We start from the raw sequence: 13,349 nt of genomic DNA on the forward strand, positions 1-13,349 counted from the left end.
GCTCATCTGCGAACACCAGAAGAACTAAATAAAAATGGGTCTTTGGGTGATGTGCTGCTTTTCATCCGAGGTTTTTCATCCCCAACAGACAACTCTGGTTGGGCGGGATGTCCAACCTAATCCAGTCTCAGTCAGTGGCCATGGTGAATGGAAGTCAGCCAAATCCAGATGCGTCTTTGGCACTCAGCACTCAGTGAAAAACATGTATGGATACGAACGGGAAAAGCAGACCTCCGCCCACTTGGTCGCCACCTCCCACAATGGAGATTTCACTATAGAATTCATTTTTTATTTGGCCTTTGTTTTATAATGAGATCATGAGTTGCAGCGTGCCAGGAGCACAGCTGCATTCAGGTGCTCGCAGAACATCGGGATTCCCAAGTTGGCAAGCCTCTAGCAATTTTCATTGGCAACCCTAAGCATTTTTTAATCACATTTTACAAATTCAGGGGTTCAGCTTCTAATGTTGTATTTCTGTTTTGCTACACTGACAGCGGTGAATCCTTCAAGAGATTCAAGAGGTCTTCCTCCATATTTCCCGAAAATTTCAAAAACATTTTTAGTTAACTTTTTTAGTTGTTGAGTAATCAGACACATAGAGGCCAAAACAAAAAGCATAACCTCCTTGGCGGAGGCGATGAACACAGCAGTATTAATGTACCAGACAGTGAGTATTGCCCAGGCTCCTTGACAGCGAGCGCGCGTGTGTGTATGTATATGTATGAGGCAGCGGTGCAATGTCGTTTAATCTCCTCTTGCCTCCCTGTTATTCCTGCAGACACAGCGTATGTGCGCGTTTTCATCAGCGACGTCAACGACAACAAACCGGTCTTCGCTCAGAGACTCTATGAAGTCGGCATCGACGAGAATGCAGATGTAGGCCTGGCTGTAGTCACCGTCAGCGCTAACGACGGAGATGAAGGTACGCCTGATGTCACACTGGGAAATTATTCCGATGACACAATTTAGCAGGGCGCCTTAAAGAGAAACCGGAGCGAATGTGGAAGTTTTCCTCAACTTTACAGAAGTCCCTGAATTGCATGTTTTAAAAAAAAGTGTTTTAGAAAATCCGTGGCAGACTATTAGTCATTTTTCCTGCAGTGAGTTTCCGTGCCAAGTTGGCACCTCTTTTTTTTTTTTTAAAGCAAGACAGCCAGTGTTTGTAGCAATATGCATAAATTGACCTCCCAATCTGGTCTGAGCTTCAGTGTGCTGGATTTAGAGCAGTCACCCGAGTGTTCTGTAATGCACTGTCGCACATATGTTCCGAAAGGAGTGACACGTTCCCACTCAGTAGGTGGGCGGGAATTAAGCCATAAAGCAGTCGCTCATCCTGAAAACCGTGGTAGTCCAAGATCCCTTTATCAGGCATGTTTAGGTCTGTTAACCAAGTGTTTGTGAGGCGCATGGGGGCAGCTTAGACTGGGGCGGCGGCACTGATGATGAATAGCCGTGGTCTACCCCTCCACCCCCCCAATATTAAAGCAGTACTGCTGCCGTCCTTCTGCCTCGGAGCCGACACTCATCTGTCTTGTTTTAAAAAGTCCTGCGACTGCTGTAAGCTCCCCGGATCCCCGCGGGAGGCGGCGGGCACTTTGTGGGGCCGCTCCATGTTAATAGTGCAGATTAGTGTGTTTACATGGGATTGTAGCTACTTTAGCCGGGCAGCGTGATTGAAGGGAAAGACGGCACGTTTCAAGAGATTATTTGATCTGCTCCACTGTTAAAACCAATAGATTGAATGGTCTCCATGGAGACACGCGGAGAAGAGGATGAAAGGATGACTTTGACATCGCCGTGTCGCTACTCTCATTGATTTATTCAGTCATTCAGCCATTTATCTTCAAGCAAATAGTCAGAGAAAGTCAGGGTCATGGTGCAGTGGTGCCGGCCTCCGTCGCAGACCTCAGACATGTTGGCCTGAATGAGTTTTTGCAAGCATGAACTTGAACCATCCTCGGCTCTCGACTGTATTTGGCTCTTCAGCTACTGTTTCTTTTCACCTCTCCTCAATACTTGAACTGGACTATGTACTTGAATACTTCTATGGTGTTGTGAACTAGTCAGCATAATTACTGAGAGGGAGACAACACAGCTTGCGATGAGGCTCAAACACAGGGTTTTCTATCTGAAAAGATCAATTGACTTACTTTATTTAACGTCTCGTAAAGTGTCTGCACCACATGCTGTTCACTCGAGCTGCCGACAAATCTGTCATGTTGCTAACAAAGCAAGCTTTCAGAAGGAGAGCATGTCCGCTCCTCGCACATCATTTTCTCTTTCTTACCTCCGTTTTCTCGTCACTCTCTGTCCATGATTAAGATGTGAGAACTGTTTTCCTGCTGGTTCTAGCCCAAGAAATCAGTCCTTGGTGGATACTATCTTCTGACGTTTCATGCTGCCTTTGTACCACGACGTTTTTTCTTAAAATTACTGAGATTAAGGAAGAGGATACATGAAAGCCAACTAATGCTTGTGTCTCGGAGGAAATAATGACTAATGCCCCTGCAGCTACTACTTGTAGTTGTTGCCAGGATGATGCTTGAAGTAATAGTATGAAGAAGATCTGGGCTGCAACTGGATGTGGCACCATGTAATTTTGCATTTCCATTCATGCTGTTTTGTGACGCCTGCCACAGGGGCCAACGCCAAGCTACGTTACCAGATCACATCGGGTAACAAGGGTGGTGTGTTCGACATCGAGCCAGAGGTGGGGACAATCTTTATAGCGCAGCCGCTGGACTATGAAGAGCAGAAGAGATACAAACTCCTGGTCCTCGCCTCGGACGGAAAATGGGAGGACTACGCTGCAGTGGTGGTCTCCGTGGTGAACAAAAACGACGAGGCGCCTGTGTTTTCCATGAATGAGTACTATGGATCCGTCACAGAGGAGCTTGATGGGTCTCCAGTGTTTGTTCTACAGGTGAGGTGTGATGGCTGTGTATAGATTTCACAAGGATTTGTTCATTCAAAGGCTTTCTAAATTGCTTACAAATCAATATCCCCCCTTTTTTACTCTTGGATAACAAATCGGTTCATCACACTGCTGGTGCATTTGTCAGCTAGTTATGAAACCTTTTTAGGTAAATCTTACTTACAATTGATTTATGAGGAAATGTCTCAACAACCGAGGTTCTTCTTCAGGATCTTGTCTTATTCATGGCGCCAAGTAAAGAGCAATTTTCTCACTACCTTTTATGTTCAGCACTATTCTTCTCCAGCTAAATCCTTTGACTTGATTCCTTGTAGGAACCTGAATGTGAGGCAAACGTTCCCAGCCTTTTCTGGCATTACAATGTGTAAAAGTTCAACAAATTAAGATAAAAACTAGGGCCGTCAAAATTGACATGTTCATGCTCAGTAATGTGTTTAAATTAGAAAAACTTTTAACTTCTGCACCACACACTCAGTACATGCAGTAACATGGTCACTTTATCCACAATATAAATGATTTTTTTCTGATCGGAGAATAAATGTTCCCTGTTTACAGAACGTGAAAGGATCAGCATCAAGCATTTTGTCATAACCAAACTACTCCAACATGTGTAGTGCCGTAGAACCCAGCATAAATAGATCGAAATATTGAGGAAGAGACTCTTCTGCCGCACAATGAATCGCCATCCGAAACCTGCACCTCCCAGCAACGAATATGATGTTATCCAAGTCATTTGTATGAATTAATAAATGGCATTATTCGGATATTAACTCTGCAATGGAAGCCGTTTTGTTTATGGAACTTTAGCACGTGGTGGCAAGCTTTGCTGCTGTGGATACTGCTTCAATCGCAGAGAAAGCATATCCTTATTCCTTGTCATGTTCTTTGTGAGATGAAAGTCAGTCAAGACAGGGGAGGCAATTGGATCAACAATTGGCATAATCCACCCCTTTGGAGCCAAATGAAATTTCATTCATGGAAGTCTTGGTGATTCATAGGGCAATGGTCATTTCATTCCGAAAGACATGTTTAAATAAGGCATTTTCATTCAGATCAGGCATCTATTCTGATTGAAATGGTCCACGTGAACTCAGATATTGAATCCTGTATTGATTCATCTTGCGCGTCCAAATGACGGTCTATTAAAGTAGGCTTAAAAGAAATAATAATAATAGTGATTAGCAGTTGAAATGAATCCTGGGATTAACCAGGATGGACCCCACTAATAAAACACATATGAACAAAGATGAAACAGACAGTGATGAACTTGAATTGTTATATATCCATGTGTTGGCCACAAAGGAACGGACAACATCCAAGACTTCTGGAGTTGTTTGCCTAGTGGATCCAAAAGGATCTTTTTATTTCTGAAAAATACAAAACTTGAAACCGGTAGTGGTATGACGATTTTCCACTCTAAAGACAAAACAAAACACCACATTATCATTACATACATATAGCTAACATATTCAGACTGACACCTACCAGAACTCCTCCATACGGCTCACCACACTTGTCGAATTCCAGAGTGCACACAAAGTTCTACAGTAAAGCAATACACATTTAGACTCAGTGTCTGACAGAACTAATAACTACAGATGGACACTCCAAAACACTTGAATGTTTTCAGGGTGAAAATCAAACATGAAAATCAGCATTTACAATTCAAGACACGTGTGACGAACACTGAAAGCTAAACCCTTGTGTAACACCAATGTCTACAAGAAATGCAAACCATGAAACAAGAACATCGCAAACATATTGCACTTACATTGATATTTCAGGTTTTGCTATACTTTTACGTGGATTCCCATCGACATGATATTCTCTCAGGCCCTGAACACATGGCACTGACACAAATAATAAAGAAATAAAGAGACTGTAACCTTCAACAGCGACATTAGACTAACAAGGACACTATTTTCTTTCCTGACCGGTTACACATGTATAGAATTACTGACCTCTGAGTGCTGCAGTAACAGCAGTTATAACGTAAAATCCAACTTTAAAACATATGGTTAAGGAATAAAAAATCCCTGCCTTGCACTTTCAATCCACTCCCATTTGCTTACTGGGAACGATGATGTCAGCACAGGTCAGCATTTCATTATTCCCCACACCCTGATGGAGAAGATGAGGGCTCTTGACATGAACAACCATCCTGAGCTTGTGGATCCGTTACTTCCTTACTCGCCCAACTGGTTGGACCAGGCATCCCCAGCCCTGTCAGCTCTTCGGAGGCTGCACCCTGAGTCCCTCCCTGTGCTACAGTTACAGCCACCACTGCATTGATGACTCCATCAGAAGCACAGGTGGCAGCTACAACAAGCAAGTCTACGTGGATCAGGTGGAGGAGCTGACATGTTGGTGTAGCTCCTACAACCCCACACTGATCATGATCATGGCAAAGTGTTGGTTGATCTATGGAAACAAAAGAACAACCACATCCGTCCAGAGATCAGAGCCCAGTGAGAGGCAGCTGGGTGTGCACATTGGTCATTCCCTGACCCTACAAAGGGTTGTCAAAGAGCCAAAAAGGCACTTCAGCTTCCTCAGGCAGCTGGAACATTTCAAGGTCTCGACTCTTCTAGAAGACCTTCTTCTCTGCCGCTGTGGAGAGTGATAATTGTGCTGTCCCACATATGGCTTCAGCTTCTTATCCAGAAATACTCATGTGATTCTCAGTCGATTGAAAAGAAAACAATAATTTCACAAGGACTGTGGCCCAATTGTGGTATTTGGATGTCAGCAAAAATGCATGTTTAATAAAATATGTTCTGCATATATTATGTTTAATAATATATGCAGAAGAGAAACTTTAAAAATCCTCGATCTACCACCAGTTTTGGATATGAATCAGACTCATGTGAACAGAAGCTGTGTAAAAATAAATCAAATTATGTTCACTTCCACTGTGGAAGTGTGTGAATCGCCTCTCATCTGGGGAAAGAACACACACTTAAATGGAACGTCTAAAGAAATTACATGGCAAAGAAAATCTGCTTGGCTTTCAGGTTGAAAGCGAATAAGAAGGCGGCTGTGAAGAATGTGTGTGAATGAATATCTCTGATGTTGTTTCTCGCCCCGCAGGTGACGGCCACTGACCCAGACAAAGATGCCGACCAGGGGGCGATACGCTATTCCATCCATGGCCAAGGAGCGGACTCGCACTTCATGATCAATGACATCACAGGGGAGATGTATGCTCAACGCACCATGAATCGAGAAGAGCGTGCTGTTTGGAGATTTGTAGTCATGGCAACAGATGAAGAGGGAGAGGGCCTAACCGGGTTCACCGATGTTATAATCAACGTGTGGGACATTAATGACAACGCGCCCAGCTTCACATGCGCGCCGGATAACTGTCACACAAGCGTGGCAGAAAACTCTCCCACTGGGACCTTTGTTGTGGAAATGACTGCGGTCGACCTTGATGACGCCGCAGTCGGTCAAAACGCCATTCTCACCTATCGGATAATCGATAATGTTCAGAACACGAACAATGTGGATCTATTCGCAATTGACTCCAGCACCGGCACCATCTCCGTGGCAGCCGAAGGCCTTGATCGGGAGCTTGCCGAGAGTCATCAGCTTGTAGTGGAGGCCCGAGATGGGGATGGATTGATCGGTACGGCGACGGTCACCATCGCCTTAACTGACATCAACGATCACGTGCCGAGGTTCATGGACGAGTGGTGCGGCGCTCAAGTTTCGGAAAATGCTGAGGTGGACTCTTCTGTGCTGGAACTGCGCGCCTTTGACCCGGATGCCGGCGCGTACGGGCAGCTATCGTTCAGCGTGCTGGTCGGTGATGCAGAGCAGCGATTTTACATGGTGAGCAACAGAGCGGAGAAGATGGGCACACTGCGACTGAAGAAACAGCTGGACTTTGAGACTCCAGGAGAGCAAAGGTTCAATCTAACCATCAAGGTGGAAGACTCTGATTTTTCCAGCCTCATCCATTGCCTGATTCTGGTCGAGGATGAGAATGATCATGCTCCTGTGTTTGCTCAAAATTCCCAATTTCTCGCACCATTCCCTGAGGATGTGACAGTAGGAACTCCAATCGTCCAAGTCCTGGCAACCGACAGTGACTCTGGCTTGAATGGGGATATTTTGTTCTCTGTTCTTCCCCACTCTGACCCCTATGGGCACTTCACAGTGGATAAATCTGGCGTAATATCAGTTGCCAAGTCACTGGATCGAGAAACGGTGGGGGTATACGAATTAGTTGTCATAGCTACAGATCAGGGTTCTCCGCCACAATCTAGCAGTGGCACTGTACACTTTCTCCTGCTGGATGTGAACGATAACGGGCCTGAGTTGGAGACCAACTACTCCCCGGCCCTATGGGAGAACACTCCAGCCCCTCAGGTGGTTTGGCTGAACAAAAGCTCACCCCTGCTGCACGTTGTGGACCGGGACTCCCCAGAGAACGGGGGACCTTTTCATCTGTCCCTGCCTCCGCCGTACTCCGTGGACTTCCACCTGCAGGACCACGGAAACGGCTCAGCCACACTCACAGCCTTGCGGCGGTTCGACCGAGAGAGACAGAAAGAGTTCAACCTACCTGTGATTATGATTGACAGCGGCGATCCTCCCATGACCGCCACTTGTACACTCACCATCACGGTCTGCGATCAGAACGACAACGCCCACCAGGCGGGGGAGAAGGATGTTTATGTGTATAGCCGCAGGGGTAAGTTCTAATTCTAGTTTTACCACCCCTTCACGTTTGTTTAACAAAGAGCATATAATTAAAAAGTGCTTTAAGGACACTGAGAATATAATTTTATCCTCAGATGCCTTTATCAATTATGCATGACTTTTTCCAGAGTGAAAGCCTGAGCCCACATATATCTGTTTCCAAGCATTAATACCGTTTACTATATGGGGAAGGAGTGTCAAACTCAACCATGCAAGAGGGCAAAACTTTAAACACAGATCATGTTGCAGCCAGGACAAAATGCATATAAACTGGCACTTCCTGAACAGGAAAAGTCAAAACAGACTACAGCATTAATATTGAATTCAGAGCCAATTATATGCTTGTGGAGTGTGAGCCGTGAGTTTGACTCGTGGTCATTGGTGAGAAGCAAGAGTTTTTTTCCAATGTTTTTCTATCTAGTTCTCTTGTTAGGCTGAGAGACAACAAGTTGTCATTTAAGTAGCTTTAAATGGTATTGGTATTATTTTACATGTATTCACTATCCTGTATATCTGTGGTGAGTGTGTTTTCAGAAGACCAAGTGAAATCGTACCGATGGCTGAACGGTCCCCTCATGACTTGAGTTTGACCGCTCTGCCTTAGAGTCACTGCTTTCTCCGCATGTTAAGAACCCCTTTTAACTAAAGAAAAAGCTTTGCACTTGTACACCATCGTGGCATAGTCCTGAATTCATTGATGCGTTCTTCCGTCTACGTCCCAAAAGTGTTTTGTTATGCTAATGCTGCTGTCGAATCCTTCAGCTCGCAGCACATTTCCACTTGCCAGCCTGATGAGTAATGCTGATCGGGACATGGCATTATTAGAATCATCGTTCTTCCCAGGTTCTTTTCAACCTTCAGGAGGAGCCAGTCTAATACAGCCGGCTGCACGGCTGCTGCGGCGGCGTTGGCGTCAAACAGGAGTAATGTGACTTAGCCAGGCTGCCATTGTTTTCCAAGCAGCAGTTCTCTGGCACTGCAGGTCGATAATAACATAATCCATACAGAGATAGCCGTGCTTCCTTAAGCTCCACGCTCTCTCAAGTGGAGAACTATTCATCCTGCAGTCGGGCTCCACACTTCTGAGCATAATAAGTAGAACACAAAACAAGAATGCAAGATAAGGTGAAGAGAGGGACAAAAAAGATACATGTTGACATCAGCAGAATCTGTCCAGACGGTTACAGCAGCTGTGCGTGTGTGTGTGTGTGTGTGTGTGTGTGTCTACCTTGTACAGGGAGGACCGCTAATGCAGTACTGGGAAAGGTATATGCCCCTGATCCAGATGACTGGGACAACAAGACCTACACTCTGGAGACAAGCTCAGCTAAGTAAGAGACTCATATTGGAGAGTTTATGAAATGTTTTCTAAATTCAATCACGAGCTAGAAATGTATAGATGTTTTAATTCCCAATGAAAGCTATTTGAGTCGGGGTGTCAAACCGACTCAATAAAATAAAATAAAATACATCACGATGGTGGCTATATTCAAGTTTTTATATAACCTTATTTAAACTGAAGCTTTTTTAATGTCTTGAAAATATTTGTATAAGAATTTCAATTTTACAAGAATTTCAAATAGTAGTGGAAACCCTGGTCACTGTGTAGTGAAAAACATCTCTGAACAAAAGCAAACAGATGCTTTTGTTTGCTTTTGTTCAGGGATTCCTCCATGTTTGTTGTTGTTGTTATCATCCTAGCTGCCACGTGTCTTGTGCGTCAGTGTGATCAGTGGACCAGGAACTCCTGCACTTACAAGGGTTCCCTGTTGTCTGGAGAGCAAACTGTATATATATTTATATATACAGTTTAAGTTGTGGGAAGAACAAAATGTATCTTTTGAAGAGTCAGTAACAGGAAATAAGAGTCTAAAGGGGATGCAACATCAGTCTTTCTTCTATTTATTAGACATGTCGACTTAAAATACAGTCCCGCCTGCGGAGTCTGGGAGGGACTCCATGTTTTGTGGAGTCTGAGACATTCTGTATTTGAGATGCCACATGTTTGGGGCCTAAATTTATTTTCCCATCACATGAATTAAAGCTCTGCATGCAAAATAAAACCACAGTATGGGCTAAGGAGAGAGGGTGGGAGTGTACTGCTGTGCCAATGTACCGTCACACCTCTTTACTGTATACGGCGTAACATGAGACAACAGAAGGCTGAGCGACTGATACGTTTGCTGAGAGGCTGTGATAGCATTTCACCTGAGACGCGGAGAGGTGCCTCTCCCTTTCACCATCCAAATCAGCTGCTTCTAATTAAAGAAAACACTTTAAATTAGCTCGATCCATCAACATGATTGGCATTCTGCATAATGTTCCAAGCACTCTCACCGTGTCGGTCTACTAATACGATATTCCAAGATGAATTGGAACCATGCGAGCGGAGCCTGACTCTATCTGAGACCTTGTGCGGCTATTCAGTATTCACACCCTCAAGATCAGATTAGAAATACCAATTGCATATTTGTTTTATTCATACAACAATTTCTGACAGTTACCATGGCAACTATCAAGCCTTTAAAGAGTCTCCGGAGCCGAAGAAAAGGCTATTTCTCTTGCCCTCTTTTATTTATTTATTTAGTTTAAACAAATTTGCATCAATGTCCAGCGAAAGTGATTCAGGGACTGCTGACCAATTCGGTTATGGTCTGTCTGCCATCTGTCAGGTTTGTCTTCTCTCTGCCTAGCAGGGAAACAAAAGAAACCTACTCTTTCTTTTTCTGAATGGAATTAAATGGACTCCTCTGCCTTCAGATACTTCAGTCTAAACCAGAGCTCTGGAGTACTGACGGTGCGACAGAACACACCTGCTGGCAGCTACTGGTTGAGGGTCGGCGTTTCGGATGGGGTCTGGCCCGACGTCTTCTCCGGAGTGAGAGTTCATGTGAGAGATCTGGAAGAAAAGGCCATCCTGTCGTCTGCTTCGCTGCGTCTGACTGGTAAAACTGACTAAAAGGAGTGCTTGATGTTGTTTTGATGTGCCATTTGAATGTATTTTAAATGAGTCCGTGGTGTCTTTAAAGAGCACATTCGTCTTTGTTCGCGGCAAAAGTTGCCAAAATGCATTTTTAAGGTCCTTTTCATTGTCAGGTCCCAAAGTGGCAGTGTTTTGGCAGCTTCAGCTCGAGTTGGGCTTTAACTCTCCGCTTCACAGAGATGCTCATTTAATTTAAAAAGGAGAGAAGTTCTGCTGAAATAACCATTGGAAACAAAGAGTGTTTCATTCTGAGCATATGCTGATCCAGCTAGAATATCTACCATTATCTATGAGTGCGCCTGAATGGATGCTTGCATGACAACCCAGTGATTTTGAGCCCTCATGTGTGTGGTCACATGAATCACATGACGTGCACTTTAACACCATCCCTACAACCATTTCAGTGAGCATCAGAATTGGGAGGGTGGACTGTGAAGAGAGATTCCATTATCCAGCAGGCTTCAGATTTCTCTGAAAAAAAAACACACAGTTCAAAGGAGATTGACTAGACTTCCTCATGCCACTTAAGGAAGGGGTGTCAACCTCTGCCACACAAGAGGAGAAAGCATTTCAATTTTATTTGAGTGAGCTGGTATACAGAGGGGGCAAAGGGCAAAGCAAAGACGCAACCACACTCCTTCAACGGCAGAGCGTTTTAGCATTCATATAGCAATCTCAGAGGAGTGTTCCAGGACGAAATTAATGATTTTCAAAACTATCAGCAGGATATAATCTGCCACAGCGAGACAGCAATTGTATTTCAGTGCAGCTTGTCTTTGTTGTGTCTTGAATTGGCCAACAGGCTGCTGACGCTGGTCCTGTATTCATATGCAACAACGGAGAATGTGGTGGTTTTATAACCCAATGTGCGGTAAAATAGGTCAGGTGTGACAAATGACTTGCCACTGCCCATACACATGCATACATTTTTTTTTTTTGTAAGAAAAAAACAGTCCAGGTTGCTGCTGTGATGCTACCACCACAGTTTACTTTTTCTTGTTGTCTCCACTGCCATACTCTCATCTGAACCTTGCTGCCTACTCACATCTGATGGGTCACCATCCTTAGCCTTCTTGAGCAATGTCCTACTTCTCTTTTCGTCCTTTCACTCTGCTTTTAATCATGAATGATTATGCACACGTTGGCCCACTTAGTTCTTCCAGCACAGCTCATCCACCCCCCACGTAGTCACGACATGGTTTGCACCCTGGAGATGTCCAGTTTTACCTGCTACCTCCATCTTTTCCTAAGAGAAAGTGGACGATAGACAATGCAAATGGACGCCCATGTTAGCTGCTATAGTGACAGTAGTTCCTCCAAAACGGTAAAACAAAACAGAAGACTGTTAAACTGACAATCAAAGGGGAACAAAAGCTCACCCGCAGCACACGAATTGTCAATAACAAAACACAAATTACACTTACAGGGTCGTAAAATATGAGCTGCCACGGCAGCTGGCATGAGGGCCTCTGTTTAGAGGCTTTTAAATCTGTCCTGGACCTCATGGCGGCGAATGATTGGTGGCAAAGGCAATACAGAGCCATTGAGTGGCTGGAGAGATGGACCAAGTAAATGACCTGCACCCGATCATCTGGCAGGGACAGGAGCAGCTGTTAGTGCAAACATGGAGAAGTCTGGCCTCAGACGTCACATCACATCTCTCTGCTTACAAAAGCAGCCATGAGGAATGGGCCATAACTTATCGTACACGATAATCCGCCAAACACAATGTCCGCGATGACAATTCTGCATTTCACAATGAATTTGATAAACATGTGGCTCACTCGCTGCATTGGACTTGGACATCTGAACATGACGAGACCCCGAGGGGGCGCTGCGCTCTCTAACTTGTGCAGAGTGTGGTGGACTTTGGGTCACGATCATAGTTTTAAACTCATTTTTAATACAGGGAGCCTTTGATAATAACACTGGTCGACACTGAGTCTCTGGATCAGTGTTTATTTTATTAGATGGAGTGGTCCTCATAGGTTCTCTGATGCGGTCATCTGCCTTGGTTCACATCAACACATGCAGGTCTCCCGCTGCGCTGGCGCCTCGGCCAAACACCCTGGTGAAAATAGTTGGCGGCGGCGTCCACTTCTGCATCCCCATTAGGGTTCACTGACCGTGGACACAGTCTCACAGGCAGCGCTAATGCTACAACCAGGCATCAGTTAGGGACCGTCCACAAATTGTAAAACGGTCAAAGTATTTGCGAAATATTCAATAAAAAAACAACCATTTTAGGAGAGAGAATTGTGAAAAGGTTTTTCATCACACAAGACAAAGGACTGAGAGTTTGTATAATGATTTGGAGAATAGAATATGACTAAATGATCATTTATTATTTCTAATATTTCTTCAATAGCATCTCGGAAGTGTTTCCAGATGGGTCCATAGTTAAAGTCAACTGTCAACAGACATGAGATACAGCAGACACACAGCTCAATTTAACCCCTAAATGAAACTGGCAGAGCAGTCTGTCAGACACGAGCAGGTTCTATTAGAGACGTGAAACATTGAATTTCTCATCTCTACACTTAGTTAACTATTAAATTTAAAGATAAACAAATAGTGATGTTTGAGACAAACTCCACTAATAAGTTTCATCATAAAAGAGTTTCAAGAGAGACTGTATTGTCCAACACATGGAATAGACTGAACATGTATTTATTGTTATAATTATTTATCGTGATAACTTTTTTTGCCCATCTCTAGCAGCCA

At 44.3% G+C, this 13,349-nt stretch overlaps 1 protein-coding gene across 1 annotated transcript in view; it reads left to right on the forward strand.

Annotated features, from left to right (window-relative positions):
• Positions 1 to 13,349, forward strand: part of LOC128770415 (neural-cadherin-like) — a 168,935-nt gene that overhangs the window by 109,437 nt on the left and 46,149 nt on the right. Inside the window, exons 16-20 of the mRNA XM_053884836.1 lie at positions 779 to 922; positions 2,640 to 2,923; positions 6,026 to 7,634; positions 8,880 to 8,973; positions 10,403 to 10,587. Of these exons, the coding sequence (XP_053740811.1) occupies positions 779 to 922; positions 2,640 to 2,923; positions 6,026 to 7,634; positions 8,880 to 8,973; positions 10,403 to 10,587 (2,316 nt within the window). The remainder of the gene's footprint in view (positions 1 to 778; positions 923 to 2,639; positions 2,924 to 6,025; positions 7,635 to 8,879; positions 8,974 to 10,402; positions 10,588 to 13,349) is intronic.

Source organism: Synchiropus splendidus, chromosome 14, assembly GCF_027744825.2.
Source record: "Synchiropus splendidus isolate RoL2022-P1 chromosome 14, RoL_Sspl_1.0, whole genome shotgun sequence".
NCBI classification, from domain to species: Eukaryota; Metazoa; Chordata; class Actinopteri; order Syngnathiformes; family Callionymidae; genus Synchiropus; species Synchiropus splendidus.